General features: G+C 46.5%; 1 protein-coding gene across 2 annotated transcripts in view; it reads right to left on the bottom strand.

Moving 5' to 3' along the window:
• Window positions 1–19,007, bottom strand: part of PAX3 (paired box 3) — an 88,743-nt gene extending 69,736 nt beyond the window's left edge. The window contains exons 1-4 of one of the 2 annotated variants that reach the window (XM_036914035.2): window positions 18,571–19,007; window positions 17,110–17,345; window positions 15,632–15,761; window positions 14,411–14,545 (exon numbers count right to left, since the gene is read on the bottom strand). In XM_036914035.2, coding sequence (XP_036769930.1) covers window positions 14,411–14,545; window positions 15,632–15,761; window positions 17,110–17,345; window positions 18,571–18,655 — 586 coding nt within the window. In that variant the 5' untranslated portion in view covers window positions 18,656–19,007. The remainder of the gene's footprint in view (window positions 1–14,410; window positions 14,546–15,631; window positions 15,762–17,109; window positions 17,346–18,570) is intronic. The other variant, XM_036914040.2, reaches the window with a different exon arrangement.
• Between the last annotated feature and the right edge of the window lie 630 nt (window positions 19,008–19,637).

The raw sequence follows: 19,637 nt of genomic DNA, 5'->3' as shown, positions 1-19,637 counted from the left end.
CTTTGCTCCTGCCAAAAGTCTTTCCTATATGGATAACATTAGGTATCCCTTCCTCCATGCTAATTATGAGCTCCCAGGGTCCTTCTGGAAACTACAAACATCCCTAGGAGGGGTAACTGATTGAGTCTCAGTGTGAATGCAGTGGAGCTTAGTGGAAATGTGTGTGTGTGTGTGTGTGTGTGTGTGTGTGTGTGTGTGTGTGTGTGTGTAGTAGGGGTACGCAAGGGAACAGCAAGCCAGAGGGAAGTAGGATAAGCAGGTGGAGGAGACAGGAAAGACAAGGGGACAACATCTGAGATGGACCTCCCTCTTTTTATGCAAGGTCTTTACACAGGGAGCAGGGGAAAAACATTTTCAACAGACTTGAAAGAAGCATTGGGGGTAGGGAGATTTTCAAACATCCCTATGACAGCCCAGACTTGTTCTGGTAACATCATTTCCTATAAACTACAGTTTCAGTGACAGTTCGATTCTTCCTAAAGTCTCCCGGAAAGAATCTTTGAAGAACCAGAAATTTCAATGTGAAAGATAGTCATTGTCTTTCCTAATGAATTTAATTTGCATTTTCCATTTTTTAAAAAATAAAGAGGATTCATTTCAGGGGAAAAAATTTTTAAACTACTAACATTAAATTACAGTAATTCAATAAAATGATGAAAGTTAGCCAGCAAACAAAGATTCAGACAAAATTTGGTTCTCTGTGTCATTTGTATTTTGTAATAAGGAAACTGTTCCTCTTCTTATCTGCCCAAGATATATGCTAATACCCCATTCGAAATGAAAGCTGGTTCGGTGGCTTAGTTTCAATTATCCTACAAAGGACAGGTAACATGACACAAGGGTGTGGCAGATGCCGAGTACTAGCTTTGACCTGCTCAAGATCTGTATGTCCCTACACTACTGGGCACTCACTGAGGAAATAAGATGAGATGGCCTTCCCGGCTCCCTGTACTCAGGAATTCCCTGAGAAATACCAGCTGGCACCTTCCACAGGCAAGAAGAAGACAGAGAGAAGCCAAGGCCCAAAAAGTTCACTAAGAAAAGCCCAGAAGCTGAATCCCAAATAGGTCAGGTCTGGAGCTTCCCCTCTGGCCTTCTACCTGGGGACAATTCCCTTGTCCTATGGGGCAGCCCCCAGTCCCTGTTCTCTTAAGCCTGGCTCTTTGCACTTTCTGACCTGATGCTAAATCCCAGTTCTCTATCTGCCTTCTTCTTTCAGACAAAAATTCAGTAAGTATTCAGAGCTTGGCAGGGTCAGTGACCACAAGCAGACATTGGCTTCTAGTAAGAAACCATAAAAGTTGCCTTTCTGCTGCACTCTGATAAATGTGTGTCATGCTCACCCAAGCCCCGGATGTTCCCTGTCTGCTTAAAAGCCAACCAAATCCAGCACCTGGAAAGTTTCCATGCTGGATGGCTTCCCGAATCATATCTTGCTCTGGCATATTGCTAGTCTGTTGGATATGCTGTGAGGAGATCCCATTTATTTGCTCAGCTCCCTGAAATGGACTCCTAGCCCCCTTTAGAAATGGTCTGGGAAGAGGTTAGAAGTTCCACCATTTTCCAAAATACAACCAACAATTCCAGACACTGAGCTCCCACTCATCTGGGGATCATTCAATGGAAAGTTGAAGTATTTCCCCTAGATGAATTCAGGGTATCTTTTTATTTCGAAAAGCTACAAATCCACAGACCAGAAGAGAGGGGACAGCTCTCCCACCAAAACCCTCTGTTGCTAATAAAGAACCACTCTCCTGGAGAATGCCTTTGTTTGCTATACCTGTGTGAGTGAGAAACAGGTGAGGATGTGTCGAGAATCTAAAGTTTGGTTGTTCTGCCGATGCAGGGTCTGAAAAACACTTACGTTCTATGGTCTAAACTTCTGTCGAGAACATCACAGCAACCTGACAAACAAACCAAAAGTCTCCTCATTGGGTTTAACCCTCCCTAGGCCCTCCTTCCTATGTGGGGAGCTGCATACTTTCATAGGTAGTAATCAGATGTTACCAATGATGGGTCTGATTCAATCCATATTACACACAGAGCAGGGAAGGGGGGAATAGCTGCATTTCATGCTTCTCGTCTCTTCGCAGATAATTTTAACACCAGGTTGTTTACCTCCCCGAACAGACTCCTTTCGATTTCCACAAGTAAGTCGGAGGGCAGGCAGAAAGAACCCAGAGCAGCCAGCCAACCGCCTTCTATCTAAGCACAAACAAAAGTTCTAGCACTAGGAGAACACACCTTCCTGCCTGGCAGAGCTTTGCTATACCCTCTGGGGCTGGCGGCAGGAACAGTCCAGAAAGAAGACTTGTGTTTGTGTTATTTTTTTTTTTTAAGTTGAATCAAGATTTTGATTTTCAAAAATAAATCCTTAGCCTCAACTCCTTCTCTAGTTTCTGAAAGGCCCATTCCTAAAGAGGACAGACTTGAAACATTTACTTTATAATATTAATTGGCGTTCACATCTCAGGAGGGTTGGGAGAGGGTTGTTTTTCTCATAGAGTTGGAGCACAGTTCTTTCTGGCTCATGTCGCAGACCCGGGCTTCCAGCTTAGGTAAGCCAGGTACTCAGCATCAACAAACTGAATTCCCGAGCATCAGATTTAAGGAAAAATAGGCCAAAGTGATTTGGGGGAGGCAAGGTATGTGCAAAAACATAAAAAGTCTTTTGTGCACAGAAGGGAATGGATACAAACCCTCTAAAAGTTCATGAAATTAAAAATCAGCCTTTACCAAGCTCCAGAAACCCCTAGAGCATCAGGCCAGCACTTTTCAAAAATTAGAAATACAGGACCCTGTTTTATTACTCATAATCTACTCTCTGGCTAGTTCAAACCTAATTTCGTGGCCCTGAAAAGCAATTTCTCTTTTGTTAACTAAACAATCAAGATGAGTTGCCTCTAAATTGTTTTAAAAACCACCCATCATTTTTAAACTAGAAAGAAAAATAAGAATGCTTAACATAAATAGGCATCTTTGGTAGGGATGAAATGAAATAAGCAGTCAACAAGAGAGGAAGAATAAAAAGAGGAACCAACACTTCAAAAAAAAAAGCTTTCCTTGGATTTAGAGAATGCTTCATTTGGAAAAGTAACAAAATAGTAGAGGAATTTCCAGAGGGTCATCACTGTTAACAGAACAACTTCCTAAGCAGAGACTTTAAAACCTATGCTCTTGCACGCATACCGTGGTAAAGCAAAGTGTTTCGTTTTTCTTGTGCAAGCAGCCAGAGGCACCCGTGCTCCTGCTCCATGCTTTTCCAAGCACACCACCATTTGTTCTCAACACAGAACCAAACAACACCAGAGCGTTCAAAATTACAAGCCATTCCCTTTGTCTCTACCATGCAGGAATTATTTTACAAATAAACTCACACCTGTACCAAATGGTGCTGTTGGATTGCAAACAATCTAATGTTCAGTAAATCATCATTTGCCAAAACGGTGGAATACTATGCAGCTATACAAACAGGCTGAGGACCTCATCAGACCCTGATGTGCAGTAATTGCTGAGATATATTCAAAAGTGGGGGAAAAAAAAGAAAGCAAGGCACAGAATAGTTTCTACAGTAGGCTACCATTTGTGCCTAAGGGGAGGAGAGGACATTTTTAAAAGACAGAGGAATGTAATTGCTTGTTTACGCATAGACTCTCTAGAAAGATAGCCAAGATACTTAGGGAGATGGATGGGAGGGACACTTTTCACTGTACATCCTTATATATTTTTTGAATTATGACCAGAGTGAATGTTTTCCCCGGTCAAAATTAAATATGATGATTCAAAAATAATAATTGACAAAGCGTTTATTTCACATGACTGTTCCGATGGACGAGAAGGCAATCTCGGAATAAAAGAACGCTTCTCTTTTGAGGATGCGAGTTGGCCCCCATAATCCAGGAGTCTCCTTGCATCTAAAAGCCTTCAGGGGGCCGCACAGTCCAGAAGGAAGGCCTCATGACTGGCCGGCGAATTTTTATCAGTTCACTGGGGGCCGGCCGGCCAAGAAGCCCCGGCTGCCTGCCGCGACGCCTAAGCCGCAGCAGCTGCATAAACTGGCTGTGCCCCAGCCTGACCTATTTCGGAGACAGGTCAGACCAGTGCATGCGGGGATAAGAAAACAACCTCCTTCTCTCCGGTGGCTGCACTGGCAAGCTGCACCAGCGGGACGCACATGGGGCAGGCACTTTCCAGCTCCCCACACCTTACAAGCCAGGCTACTTTTCTTTCCACTCCCAGATAACACAGAAGTCCCAGGCTTTGGCGACTGGATAGAGAGAGGCCATTGCAAAGGAACCCCCAGCTTACAAAGCGCTGTTTTGGAAAGTCTTAATATTTCTGAACTCAACTTTAAAGGAGAGGGAGTAAGAACGCACAAAGAAAGAACGGCCACCATCTCACGGTGTGGAGCTATGAAGACGTTTAAGAACAATGAAGTGGGCCAAAGCGGAGACGTATTGAGAAACTGCACCACGACAATTCCACAAAACAAAGGATTATGACAGGATTAAAGGAGTTAAGAATGTCTGTATGAGACTATTTTCAAAAAGCAACTTGTTTGTCAATCTCTGATGGAACGAAAAGTACTTGTGCCAAGTAACAAAAAGGAAAGTTTGATCTGGAGGAGTGTTAAAAAGCAAGTTAATCTAAGAGAGAAAAGTAATCTTTATAGAACTGGGAGAAAAACTAAATATCTTTTGACATCTGAGTGAATGGTCTCAGAATGTTATTGTTTTTCATATCTATTAAATCAATAAGGTCTATTACATGAAATAGTTGCATATAAATTCAAACATTTTCTGACTCAGTGAAAGTGGACTTTGTGTGGGGGGGTGTATATGTGTGTGTGTGTGTGTTGGTCTTCATTGTTGCTCCTAAGCCCTGAATTAAGCTTTTATCTGCCTTTGGGCAGAGCCCATCTGCCAGTAGGCTGGTCACTTTCTGCACATTCAGAAGATTTTGCACACACACCCCACAGATTTTGAGTTTTCCTATAATTTGCACATAACTTGCATCTTCTCATTTTATCTTCATATCACCCCAGGAAGTTAGTAGGATGATGTAAGGAATCTATCTTACAGACGCAAAAGTAAAGTTCAAGGGGTCACACCTGAAATGGGCTTGGTTTCAATTCTGGGGCAAAATTCGTGAAGCAAGAACGGGCCACCTTTATCTTGGGTACTGTGTTCTTTAAAAAGCAAGCAAAGACACAAAAAAGAACTTTGAGGTATGTTTAAGTCAAAGTAGAAATACCCAATTGCTTTCATGAACCTCAATCAGGAAATGGGCCAAATGGGTATTCAGAAGGAAGGAACCTGTTGCTTTTACTATAATAAAATGAATTGAACCAATTAATTTTCTTTAGTTCAGGTTAAGCTCAACCATGGTAACGGAGACACACACACACTCTTTGGCCAAGATTTTCTTAATCATGATATTATATATGAATCTTGGGAGAATTTTAAGATACATGTTTGAAGATAGACTCTATGAGTTTACAATCATTTTTAAATTATTAAATATTTTCTTTTAGAAAATGGACCCTTTGAAGTAAATAAGTAAGGATTAATACCCCTATATAATGTTCAAATGCTTGATAACTGGGTAAGTTGTGCCTATACTAGGGTTAGCCACAAAAATAAGATAAGGTGGGTATGATGGTTTACTTTTAGCATACCTGTGTACCCGTAAAAATCTGAAGCCTACAAATGTAGGCTCTCTGTTAAAAATGCAAATTTGTTATGTGACCATAAAAATATTTACTATGAGAGTACACAAAAACAAAACCAATTTCATGTTGCAATTAATTTTCCTTTCTAACTATTCCAGCCTGACTTATTGTTTCCATCTAATGACATAAGGCCAAGTACATTTAATTCTGCAGTTGTTTTCAGAAATAACACTTACCACCCGGTTATGAAAATTTTCAAAATTTACATTTACATCTCCATGAAACTATACTGTGTGAATTCTCAATACGATCTTGGAAATGTTTAAATGCTGAAAAACAGTGGTATTTCCTCTGTTTCAATCCTATGTTGGTCAGCCAAGAAGATTCTCCCATCCTTCTCACAAAGCATTTTGGTCAGCTATTTTAAAATGAAATCCACCAAAATTAGGTCCAGGGTGAGTAGGAAACTGGCTCTTAGAATCAAGAGTTTATATTAATACACTGTTACAGATGCAGTAAATCTGGCCAAACAAATGTACATAAGAGTCAGGAAATCACTAACCAGGTTTAAGGACAAAAATATACAGCTAGTTCGCTATATGGCCTGTCTTAAGTTCTCATTTGTTTTATTGAGAAAGATTCATTTCCCAATCACTGCAGTAAGGAGGACATAAAACCTCAGACTACTTTGATCAAATTGGTTCATCGCAAGAGAAAGGGTTCTTTGTTGTGCTGTTTTACTTAAAATCCTGCAGCAAAAACTTAAATGCTACAAAACTTTGCTACATGCAATGTGCCAGGTAAACCACTTTCTCACAGTTTTCCTTTCTAGGAGATTTGTGCATCCAATCAAATTCTAAAGTTTACATTGCCCTTTCTTATAATACAATTTATTTCTTAAAGAGAAATGACCACTTCCATAGCAGAAATTATCTTAGTCTTTTCTTAGTTTTTATCAGGGAAGAAGGAAAACAGACACTGAAGGTAAGAATTCGTAAAAGCTGTTATTGCTCAAGTGTCTTCAACAACTATTTCCCATGATTTTCATATTTCCCCTTTTGACAATGGCATAGCGCTAACTCATCTCTCTTGAATAGATTCTTTATAATGTTAATAGGCATTATGATAACTATGCATGTTCTGGTTACAAATTGGAAATTATATATATTCTGCTCATTTGGGAGTAGAATCCCAACCCAGATAATCTGAGCTTTCTTTGAAGAAAGAGTGGTATTTCCTCTCTTTCAATCCTTTTTTTTCCATTTTTTTATTGCTGTTAATTCAAGGAAAAAAGATGCATAAAATCCAATCTGTTCTAGAAATATAAGTGGCCTTCCCAGGACATAACATTTCAAACATCAAAGTACATGGTAAACATACAAATAAGGAGAAGATAACATACCTCCTATGTACAGTACAGTATTTTAAATATAAAATGAGCTCCATAAAGTACAACTGTCAAGGGATTCACAATGTGGTCCATACATGGTTTATCAAAACTCTCACTTGAATGACTGAACTGCAGCTTAATAATTAATTTATAATGTGGTCCAAAAATACCCAGATCAAATAAAATATATTTAATCAAAATAATATCCTTTACTCAAGCTTTTTTTAAAATTAAAGCTTTCATTTGCCCCTTCATACTCACCCCTCTCTCTTCTGCTTTAACTCCCCACACCTGAAAGTTAGTTTCAAAATATACATTGGTCTATAAATATAAATTCTACCTATGAAGCATTAAATGAAGCTTCCTTTTTCTTCAAGTGTTTGGTCCAACACTGCAACATGGAGCTGAACCCTGGGTAATGCCACACTCTATCACAGGCTGCATGTGTGGGGCAAGGAAACCTTTCCCAACAGGGCAGAGGTTGGCCCTCTGCTCCTGCTTTGCTGTGCACCTTCCAAGAGAAGAGCAACTTGGGAAATTCTCTTTCACTTTCTGTGATCACTCTTCTCTTTCACAGTTCCCTAGCTAAATGCAACTACTTCTTTTTTAAATAATAGTATCAAATTTTTATTTACTTTTTTCCAGCTTTATTGATGAGAATCGACATAGGACACTTTTTGAGTCAGTAGTTCTGCCTTGGTACGAGATCAGGCCCAACTTGGAGCTCTGCTCTTCTGTCCCCCTGGCAGTAAAAAAACACAGCCTGATACCCAAGGGGGAAAAGTCTCTTTAACTGCCATATGTACATGAACTGTACATGTACGTGAGGATCACGCAACAAGGAACTCTCTAATGCTGTGTCTGGACCCAGGACAAGGTAACCATAACAGATCTGAGTTGACTCACATGCCTACCTTAATCTATCTCAGGGAGTTTGTCTACACCACCAATGATTGGGACTGTATCAAAGAATACTTGAGCATAGGTGGACTATCAATTAACTGTTAGATTATAATAGAAAATATCCCACTAGTGATTCTGACTCTGTCAAAGATTCAGCTTGTTCAAGAGTAAATAAGAAAGTAAAAAATAAAATGAAATGCAAATAAAGCCCAATGCACAATGATTTAGAACGCAAATGAACACAGTCCTAAAGAAGGGGATTCAGAAATCTCCCCGCATGGGCAGATCCATGCTGTGCATTTAAATACTCAAAGCTTGAATCTGGCATAAATTTCACAACCTCAGTGAGAGTGATGTGTTGGGATTTTCAAAGTGTGGAGATGGTTATTTCCAAAAAAAGCCTTTGCAGTAATTTTAGCTTTCATAATAAAAGAAAAATCTATCCAAATATACTGAATTCTTAAACAAACAAACAAAGTGTAGTAGTTCATCTAAAACTCACAGCCAAAAAAGTTATGAAATCATTCGGAAAATATTTTTCCTAGTTTTCAGCAGCAGTACTGAATATGAATTGGGAGGCTGTGTTGATACCTCAAATTCAGATGACTCTCCAGAGTGTAATCCATAGGACAAATAAACCTTTATTTTGTGCAACTGGTATAGTTTACTGACAGCATAATTCATAGTGATCGACTTATAAATAAACTCTAACGATGCACAAACGCTACACACAAACACATATCTACTTCTACTTTCTAGGGGGTTTTAAAACATACACGAGACTCATCTAACCATCTATAAACACAAAAATTATGGAAACACATGTAGAGAAATGTAGTCAACATAACTCCCAGTTTCCTGTGTATTTAATTATTCCCCACCTAGTTTTACATAAAAATCTGACATCTTTCCTTTACCTCATTCCAGCTTGGAAAGCAAATTCAGTGAAACTTCCATATTTAGAAATTCAGGGACATGCTTCCCCTCCCACCCCCCAGCCCCACCCCCAAAATGAGAATCTATTTGATGATAAACTCACCATCTTAGCCTAAATTCTAAACATGAAATCACCATAGGATAATTAAAAACACCCCATGAATCTCTTCTCTGCAAACCTACGACAAGTAACTGGTTTGGGTTCCTATTTCTTAAAGAGAATTTGGTCAATCCTCCTTAGAGGTTTCAGAGGAAAAGGAGGATTTTCTAAGACAGATAAGTTGAAATGATCCCGCTTTGATCTCTGTGGTTAAGAATCCCTCACAATAGAAGATGGTCACTGAGGGACCGGATCCTGGCCTTTTAATGCGTAACAATGCTATCAACAAACAGCTACTTAATCAATATTTGGCCAGAGCTGCTGAAAACTTCCTTTTCAGATTTTAATTCCTGGTTGTAAAACAACCTGAGAGCAGCCAGTGAGATAAGGCATTAAACTGACTGCTTAATTGCCTTTTAGTGTCTTGTTAGTTATATATGTACATTCTTAATGGTTCTTTAATCTTTATTTACCCGCATAAATAAGTTACCTGTCCTAGAATCCCACCGAACTGAACCTCCTCTGCCCTAGTTCTGGGTAAACTCTCGGTCTCACCGTTTGTTGCTGCTGCTACGGCTTTTAATTTTCATTCATTATTTACTTATGCACAATTGAAACACTGAACCTCATGGTTAGAAAGGGTTTTTTTCCCCTTAAAACAGATGTATTCATGGATGTTGAAACTGGGCTCAGTGGCAACGCTCCTATTCACCTGACTGATTTCCGCCGAGTCCGCTCTCCTGAACCCAGGCGCACTTGCTGGTTCGGCCTCACCGCTCCGGTGGGTTTTATTGCGCAGCCCTGGGGACTCTTAAATGACCCTTCAGTAATTATTACGCATTTCAAGCCCCTTCGCCCCTATTCCAGTGCTATCAACAATCAACTCAAGCCCCAAAATAAACACACGATTTAAAGCATTAATTAGAAAATCTGCATGTTTTCAGTAAGGCCAGAAAGTAAGCATACAGCAGTCAACGAAACAAACAACAACAAAAAAAAAAAAAACAAGCGAAAAGGAAAGACCTAGGATCCAGAATCTGGGGTTTTCTTTTTAAATCGTTCCAAAAGGAACATTGTCACCTCTCTGTCCTTTAAAAGAACGCCGCGTGGTGTTTTAAGTCATGTTCTGATAATGCCAGTTTTTCACTGAGTGGTATTCCTTGTTGAGTTTTGTAAGGGCTTCAGAAAATGTGAAATTTACTCAAAAGACTATTAGACGACATCGAATTCGTGATTCTGACAAATGGACTTAAAGAGAGTGACTCTCCACTTCAGGAAAGGTTCCGATGCTACAAACCTAAGATTTTACACCCCAGGATTTTAATATGTGGGAAAATTCCTCCCCGCCTCTCTTTTGCCTCGCGCCAAAATGTGCTTCCCTGCTAACTTGGGGGAGCGCGGTCTTCCGTCCCCCGCGACTTCGGTAGCACTCCCGTTAATGATAACGTGCTCCTTTCGTGTTTCCACTGGAAATGGAATACTTCAAAGCCCCGAACGCTTTTCTGAGTTTTTCATTGCTTTATCACATGCCCCGCTAAAAAGCTGACGTCGTCCTCGTTATTTTAAAAAAGCTCACAAGTTTACAAACAAAACGGGGACTGGAGCAAAACTTTTGTCACTTCTATTTTCTCAAATAAAAAGCCAGCACTGTTGTTCATAAATGACAAACGGGAAGGGAGAGACATAAATGGAGTATAAGCCCCAACCGAACTATCCTTGGAGTGTAGCTCAATCTAAAATCGTTCAAAACCTCCCACGCTCACTAGTGATTTTGAAAAGGGGGAAAGTCTTAAGAAAGTGTATCTCCAGCCCCAATCAAAACATCAATTTGGCAATCTGGCCTCTTTCCCCCTGCACACCCGAGCTGCCACTTCAAAGCCGCTGCAACAAGTCAGTAATTGTAGCGTTGCATCTAAATATTTAAGGGAGAGTCTTGCAGTCGCGTGTCCATTTACAGTCCTCATCTGTCCTCTAATGCCATTACGGCACAAAGCAAAAATGTTTCCCAAAACTCACAAACAGGAAAAGCGTCACCCTGCTGGAGAAGGAGGAGGAGGAAGAGAAGGAGGAGTTGGAGAAGGAGATGAAGGAGCAGTTTCTATTGATTAGTCACTGCTTTTGTGTTAAGGGCTTTCTTTAAAATAAGAAAAAAAAATGGGGGGAGGTTGCAGAAATTTCACTAATGTGAGCCTCAGGCAAGGGAGAAAAAAAAAAGGGGAGAAGAAGGGGGGCAGGCGGGCTGTGTCTAGATGAAAGTGAGAAGGACATAAAGGAGGCAATTGAGTCGGCTGCAGCCCGGCGAGCTAAGCTTCGAGCCGGCCGGGGCGCAGGGGAGGGGCGGCGCGGCGCTTTGGCGCAGGGCGCAGGAGTGGGGGCCGGCCCATTGTGGCGGCGCCCGCGGGCCCGCTCGGCCGCGCCGGGGGGAGGAACACAGGCGCCCATTGAGTGGCCGCCGAGCCGGCCGTGCCCACAGCCCCCGATGCCGCGGCCGGGGCTGGGCTCCTCCGGCCGCGCCTGCTCCGATCCCGGTGCCGGCCGTAGGGCCGGGGGTGTCCCTGGCGGCCCAACCCTCTCCTTCCACCCCGACAAAGGAGCTGGAAGGGCCGACTCAACAGGGGTGCTCAGCGCCCAGTGCGCACGGAGGCGCGTGGGCCTGTGCGCCATGGGTTGACACTCAACCCTGCTCTTGGACTGGGCGAGGGACAGGGGTAATTTGGGAAGGTGAAAGGGGCCATCTGGGAGAAAGGGCAAGACCCTGCAGAGAAAACCGACGGCACTTCTGACCTCTTTCAGGGTTATCTCTCTTCCCGTGTCCCAGCGTGTGACAAGCAGAAAGCTGTCTGTCCCCTGGAGAGCCAGTCTCAGCAGCACCCCACAAGCCCGCAAGAAAGTTGGAACCTCCAGAAAGCACACAGCCCAGATCAGGGCACCCAAAATTCCTTCCTCAGCCAGCCTCCTCCCCTCTGCCAGGGGGCTCAAAACCCTTTATCAACATTCATTCCATTTTACGAGCGGGGCAGCCTGTGACTTTGGGTGCCCAAACAACGAAGAGAATTTTTTGAGGTTTCTAGACTTCCCTTCAAACTACACTTCACTCTGTTCTTTCTCTGGGCCCCTCTTGCCCTCCAGGGTGCATCTGGAAAGAGCACTAGAGGCGCTGAAGAGACGGCCGCTGCATCTTCCTTGACAACCCCAAATTAAATTAGGCTTCAGCCTCCGAGGTGTGTGTGTGCCTGCGTGCATGTGTTTTTAACAATACAGCCCCTGCTGGGGAGAATACTCTGATTTTTAAAATGGTAGCAATTGCCCTTGAATGGCAGCCGGCCCAAAAGACTAGAAACATTTTGTAGGTGAAATGGCCACTTTTTCCATGCTGGAGAGTCCATAAAACTTCCTGGCACAGCAGCTATTGGGGCTCATTGAATAATTCATCCCTCATTGCAAGCCCATAATGTCTATTCTCAGGCCTTTGTGGGGCTGTTTTCTCTTCTTTTCTCCTTGAATTATAAAAAGGTTGCCTGCCTTTGTTCACATCAAGCTGCTGTGAGCCAGAGCTTTGTCTGGGCCGAGCTAAAGTGTGAGTTTCAATGGACTCTCCAGGCTTTGTCTCCCAAGTTCATCTCCAAGTGTAGATTGTGTAGAGAAGGCCTTCTTTGTAAAAGCTGGAAAAGTTGTACAAATGTTTGACCAGCTCATTTGGGGCGTTTTGTCTCCTGGGCCTTGGTTGCCTGTGCTGCGAGGGAGCGGCTGGTCTGCCGCACCCAGGGCCGCAGCAACCAGTCCAAAGCCGTGGCACCCCCACTCCCCTTCCCAGCCCTTCGGATGCTCCGGGCTCCTTGCCCCGCTGCCCAGAGGGGCCCATTGGGTTTGGGGTTGACCGGTTTCTCACCTTCCTCCCTCCTCAGCACCTCCATGATGCCTCTAGGCCTGAAGATGAGGATGAGGGCAAAATGCACCCCTCTAAAAGTAGGAGCTTAGACTGAGCCACATGAAATTCCCGCTTTACAGGGAGAGAAGCCACAATATATGTATCACCCTGCCCAACCCGCTGTGGGTTTTGGTGTCTTTTCCTGACTTCCTGTGTGTGCCAAAGCATGTAGGCTTCTGTTTATCCCTGAAATCAGCACTAGGATTTGTAATATCTAAATCGGAATGTCCCTCTGAAGTTGTGTACAGATTTGGCATTGGTATGTGAACCTGCTGCTCAGAAGGACCAGCGATCCACTCAAGATTGGCAATGAACTAAAAGAAGTAACAAGCTTCCTGATCCACAGTCCTACCCTGAACGCCACCAGGTGAGGGCAAGGACCCAGCTGGTCACAGTGAGTGACCACTCCAAGCTCACCTAGAGAGCCACCTGCCCTCTGGGACAATTCAACTCAGCCACTGAGGTCCCAGCCCCACACAAGGGACCATCAGCTGTGGGCAGGGAAGCCAGGTGACTCCCAGTTTTCTGTGCTTTTGAAGAGGAGCAACCACCCCCAAGACCAAAACTGCTGAGACTCTCCTGCTAGGTGGTCCCTTTACAGTTCAACTCCAAGGAGCTGGAATCCCTTTCTCTGGGGGGTGGCGGACAGGCAAAGCAGGAATTCCTTTAGAGTCTGAGGAGGAGGAGAAACAGGTAAAAGGGAAGCAGGCTGCACTGATGGCTCTGAGGGAGAGATTTTTCTCCAGATGTTGTCAGGTCTCTGCCAACAAGAGGGTGACTGCACCCCTGGGCAGAGAGAGGGTGCCAGCACTGCTGGCCAGATCCAGAGCTTAGGTTGGTTGTACTTCCAAGACATACAGGGATCTAACTCCATCTCATTTGAAAACCAAGTTAAAACAACGAAAAAACAGCCAACTTACATATATATATATATATATATATATATATATTTATAAGGCAGCAGATCAGGGCGGCTGCCCACTGCCCAAAAAGTTTTGAGAGTCTCTGTCTCTGTCTCTCCTGCCTCCTCTGGTATGGGAAACTCTCCGGAGATCCAGGCCTTTCCTAAGGACGCAAAAGTTCCTTCAACCAACAGCTCCCCACCCCACGCCCCGCCACCCCCCTCCCTGCAGCCCGGGAGGCTCAACTCACACTCTGTTCCCAGCCCCCAAACGCTCAGAGATACCCAGTCCCATATGCCTAAGGGCGGGCAGGGTAGCCCCCACACCTAAACGGCAATCCGCACCTCTGGACGCCAAGGGGTTGGGAGTGGTGCGGAAGAACGATTTATAAAATAGGAAGAAGTAGGTTTTCTAATTGCAAGTGCGTCTCTGGTCTTTCACTTGAATGCTTTTACCCGGGTAGAGTGAATGTGAGCGAGGAGGGGCGCTGACACGAGCCGGGACTGGGCCGCCCTCGGCCCACAGCATCAGAGCTCCGGGTGTGCGCCCCGGCGCAGGCCCTCAGCTCGCAGACGCTTACCTCGCTCACTCAGAATGCCGTCGATGCTGTGTTTCGCTTTCTTCTCGCTCTCCTCTGCCTCCTTCCTCTCCAGGTCGGCCTCCTCCTCTTCGCCTTTCCCGAATTTACTCCTCAGGATACGGCTGATGGAACTCACTGCGGGCAGAAGGACGGAGGGGGCGCATCCGACTGAAACATGTAGGGCGGTGCAAGAGGGGGCCCTCCAACCCCAGCTGGAGCCCCGGAGCAGCTGCCCCTCGCGGCTTGCCTGTCTCTGACGGCATCCCCGTCCTTCTACCACCCCCTCACCCTCCCACTCAAACCCCTCCGTAATCGGCATCTAGCTATTGGGATACTGTAGCCTATGAAGCTCTCGTCTCCAAACTAGGGCCGGGAACCGCCGTCTCGGTCCCTTTCTTCCCGGCAGGAAGCATTTCCCTTCTCGACTCTATAGACTGGGCTCGGAGGTCGCCCATCTACGAGAATTCTCCCCCTTTTCCAGCCTGCACCCCGGCGGTTCGTGATTAGGGAGGAAGAACCACAGCGGACCCGTTCCCTGTGCAATCCAACTTTTGGGGGGGAGCTAAAAAGGGTTTAAATTTCAACTGCAGAATCGTTTCCTATTGTAAAAATCAAAAGGAAATGCACTATCCCCCATTTATTTTTTCCAGATTCCAGTCTGGTAAACAAATCCATGCTCTGAAATATCTCGTTCTCGCAGTGGGGGGAAAGGGAGTTTCCTTCTAATTAGAAACAAACTCTCCCGCGCGCCTTCGCGCTCGCCCCCCTGTCTCCCTCCACCTCCCGCTGGCTGCCGGGGGCGCCGGATGGTCCCTGGGACTCTCCGGGAAAAAGACTCTTGCCCGAGCCTTCCCTCCTTCGGGCACCCGGCAAAGCATTGGCCCCGCGCAGCCCCATCTCACTTCGGTTGGAGTTACCGAAACATTTGTTTCTCTTAAAAAGGGGAACATCAATATTAATAAACGTTGGCCTTGCCTCACGTTTCCTGCCCTGTCTCCTCGACAGAAATCTTTGGGGAGCCTTTAGCAGCAGTCTCAACCCCAGGACAGGCAGCTCACCACCTGCTCCTTAAAACGCCGCGTACGTCCTGTTTGCAAGTATATCAGGACCCTGGGAGGGGCTGCCTCCCAATCTCCCAAATCGGTCCTTTGGGTGATTAGGACGCGCCTGGGTAATAGCGATTGACTGCCGCGCCTCGGGACTAGTTAATGGGTCTGGTACCTGAGGGCACGGTGTTTCGATCGCAGACCGCGTCCTTGAGTAATTTGTCTCGAATTTCCCAGCTGAACATGCCCGGGTTCTCTCTTTTGTATTCCTCAATTTTCTTCTCCACGTCGGGCGTTGTCACCTGCTTTAAGAGAACAGGCAGGCAGCGTTTTACCCAGTACTCTGGGCCACATGTGATGGCCCCACATCTCCGGGCCTGACCTGATGCTTCTTCCTGCACCCCCTGGGAAGGTCCCCCCCTTGCTAGCAAAGGGACCCCAACTCTCCGAGGCAGTTTCCTTTTAGGAAAAGGCAAACAGGAAATCAGCCCACCCCAGAGCAGCCTGGGGACCCTCCTCCTTCCCAAATAAGATCCGACAGTCAAGATAAATTGAGAAGAGTTATAACATTTTTGGGGGGCGGGGGAGGATGTACTTTCTGATCCCTGGAAATAAACAAAGGCAACTCCTTACATAGAATCAACATGAAAACGAAACCAAAAAAAGGAATGTTTGAAAGAGAAGCAGAAAAATCAGGTTAGGCCTGCAATTTGTACCTCTCCAGAGAAGCACAGATTTTTAACTAAAGTGAAGGGCAGAATGAAATGCAAATGGTGAGTATTAAGGTTTTTACAAATTAGAGTGGATAACAAATGGATAAATTTGAGAGACTGGCTCTTCCCTGCCCCCAATAAGAATGGTTTCCAGAGATTCTGAGAGAGGTTGCAAAGGGAGTTGGGTGGGAGAATGGAAAAGGGTATTTTGGAAGTCTTCCATTTAGCAGAACTCTCCTTTTGATTTTGCCCTGTGGCAACTAAGACGTTATACTGGGTTTGCCCCACATCCAGAAGAAAAGGCAGACCCTATGTTAATCTTTATCTCAGCCCTAGCCAGGGTGAGTCTTTCGACTTTTAAAGGGAACCAAGTAATTTTTGGAGAGCACCAAATTGCTTTTTAAAAGCCAAGTCATCCATTCATTACAAAGAGAACAGATCACAGTAACCTTTGACTCCTTGAAGACAGTTGGACTGGAGGAGACTGGGGACTGCAGTTGGGAGAGAAAGCACTGGAAGCCCAAAGTGGCTCTTCAGTTCACTTTGGAAGAGGTAATTGAGTGGGTGAAAGCTGGACATATGCCTGGGGAAGAAACCAGCAACAGGTGGGCTCACACGGCTTGCATGCTTTAGGTGTTCGTCTGCCTATTAAAATTATTTTATGAGGATTCCAGGAGTCCCCGGCGCTAAAAACAAATGCTGTATCTCCTTTGCAAAAGGGCCTGAGATTTCCCTTAGCACTTATCAAGGAGTTTCAGCCGAGGCAGCGACCATGTGCCCTCAACTCTCACCACAAACACGCACCCACACAAACACTTCTCAGACTTTAAAAATAAAACCTTGGAAAGCCCCAGATGGCAGCCCCTTGCCTGCTGCCTATCTTCCCTAAACCCAGAAAGCGCAGGCCCGGAGGCCTCCAGGGCCAGGCCCACGCGCTCACCTTGGGCTTGCTGCCGCCGATGGCCCCCGGACGGATGGAGCCCGTCTCTTGGTACCTGCACAGGATCTTAGAGACGCAGCCGTGAGACACGCGCAGCTGTCGGGAGATGACGCAGGGCCGGATGCCGTGGTGGGCCATCTCCACGATCTTGTGGCGGATGTGGTTGGGTAGCGGCCTGCCGTTGATAAATACACCGCCGAGCTGGTTGACGCGGCCCTGGCCGAGGGGAGTGGACACTGAGAGCAGAAGGCGAAAAGAGAGGCAACGGGAAATTCATTCGGGGAGAGTAGTGAGCGGTCGGAAAGATGAGCCCACCTAATTTCGCACTCTTGGCCAATCCCCATGTTACAGTCTCATCACTGAAACTGCTGAACATCCCACCCCCAGCCCCAGACCTTTTTCCAATTACGCTTGTCCAAATCATTAAGCAAATCGGGGGCACATAATCTTGTGTGAAAGGAGAAACCGGGGCAAAATAACTTGCCCCGGGGCAACTGTCTCTTCCCTTTGGAACCAGGAAAAGCGGCAACTTTGGTGGGGAGAGCTCCTGGGGCTGGTACAAAGCGTATCTTGCTCAAGAAACATCCTCCTGTCAGAAAGAAGTTCACCCAAGGCTCTGGCCTTCTGAAGCTGCTGGCACCAAACCCTGTCCAATGCGGCTACTCTGTTTTTAAAGAACTCGGAGTTGTCGACAGCCCTTGGGGTTTCCGGCTAAGGCTGCAGCAGCCGGGAGGTCAAAGAGGGTCCCCAAAGGAGGCCGCAGGTGGCAGCAAGTGTCACCTGTTAGGCCTCAGGACAGAGACTACAGCCGGGTCTGCTCGCAGGCCCCTTGCCTCCATTCGTGTTCCGGGTATTACATTCTACTCTGGATGTAGGGCAAGGGCAAGCGCCAGCGAGATCAGCATCCCCGCCTGGGCGCCCCAAACTCAGCAAAATACTTGGAAGGGCTCGGGCTTGCAAATCTTCCTGCTCCCTGGGATTCCCAGAATGTTCCAAGGGACTGAAAGGCAATTTCCCAGACGGGTTATGGAAACTTCGAGATGCCACTTGAGATGAATGGAGCTCTAAGTAATCTATTAATACGAAAAATTCCAAGCACGATGCCTCGCGGTGTTCACCTCCACAACTTTGCACCAGGAAGAAAATTCTTCTTCCATAGCAAGAGTTTTGCAAATAGAGGCACAGCCGGGATAATTTTGAGACGCTTTTGGATGGACAAAATGCAGAGAAGTCGCTTTCTGGCGCTCGGAAGGCGGTTCATCCTTTCCCTGCCACGGCATTTCCAAAACAACGGGGGAAAGTGGACCGGCCCGAAGCAGGCCTGGGTCGCCGAGCTCCGTGAGGGTTTGCAGAGAGAAAATGAGTGAAGCTCTCGCCCCGACTGTTACCTCCTAGGGTCGGGTTGCCCAGATCCTGTGAAGACCCCTACCCGGCCCAGGCGGCTCCGAGGCCCTCCCTTACCTTCCAGCGGGAACCCGCTTCGCGGGTAGTTCTGCCCCGGGCCCGGCCGCATCATCCTGGGCACAGCTCCGGCCAGCGTGGTCATCCTGGGGGCAGCTTCGCTTGGAAATTATATCCAGGTGAAGGCGAAATAGAAAGGCAAGCGCGGCGCTGGTGACCCTCGGGAACTCCCCCAAGCGTGGAGAGCCCCTCCCCAAAAAGACTAAGAGAGAGGGAGGACTCCTAGTCCAAAGAGAGGCGCGAGAAGGAACCCGGGGAAAGGGGCGGGCAGGGCGGCCCCGGAGGCCAGGATCCCGAGCCCAGGGCGGAAAAGTTTGGTACGCGTCTGCACGAGTGGCCCCGCAGCTGGGGAAGCTGGGGAGGAGGCTCCGAGCGCCGCAGCCGGCCAGGGAGGGGGAGTGGGGGCGGGAGCGCGGCCAGCCTGAGTCTCCTCCCGTTGTGACACGGAGTGCAGGGATCGGGGCTCAGGAGCATTTATTAGTTCTTTCACCCAAAGCTTGGTCAGGAGCCCTGAGCTGCGATTGGCCGACGGGGAGACCGTCCCGGGTGGCGGAGACACGCGCTGATTGGGCGACAGCGGCCACTTTCTCTTCCCATCCCCGGCGGTGCCAAGGCCTCGGCCGGCCCGGAGAGAAACTCGCGCTCGGCGCCCCTTCCCCGGGAGAGAAGGGTAGATTCACTCTAACTGCTAGAGACAGTCCGACGGGGGTGGCAGCTGCAGAGTGGAGAGGGGCCCCTATCTCTGTCTCTGTCCCTCTTTGTGTAGGTGTCTCTCTCCTTAACTTTCTCTCCGTGTCTCTCTGTGTGTCTCTGTATGCCTTCCTTCCTTTCTCTCTGACCCTATCCCTTTCATCCTGTCTCTCTCTCCGTGCCTCTCCAGGTAGACATCTAGCTAGGGATTTCTCTCATTTTTCTCAGCTTATTACCACTGGAGGGGGCGCAGTTCTAATAAGAAGTCATTGGGAGCCCCCAGACATGTTTAGCCTTCCTTCCTGTGGTCGATGCCCCTTGGCCTAGGCTCATTATAGGGTTCTTGCCTGTGGGGTTCCTCCCCGGAGGAGTGCAGG

The sequence above is a fragment of the Manis pentadactyla genome, chromosome 6 (assembly GCF_030020395.1).
Source record: "Manis pentadactyla isolate mManPen7 chromosome 6, mManPen7.hap1, whole genome shotgun sequence".
Taxonomy (NCBI): domain Eukaryota; kingdom Metazoa; phylum Chordata; class Mammalia; order Pholidota; family Manidae; genus Manis; species Manis pentadactyla.
This window is presented reverse-complemented; position numbering and strand designations above follow the sequence as displayed.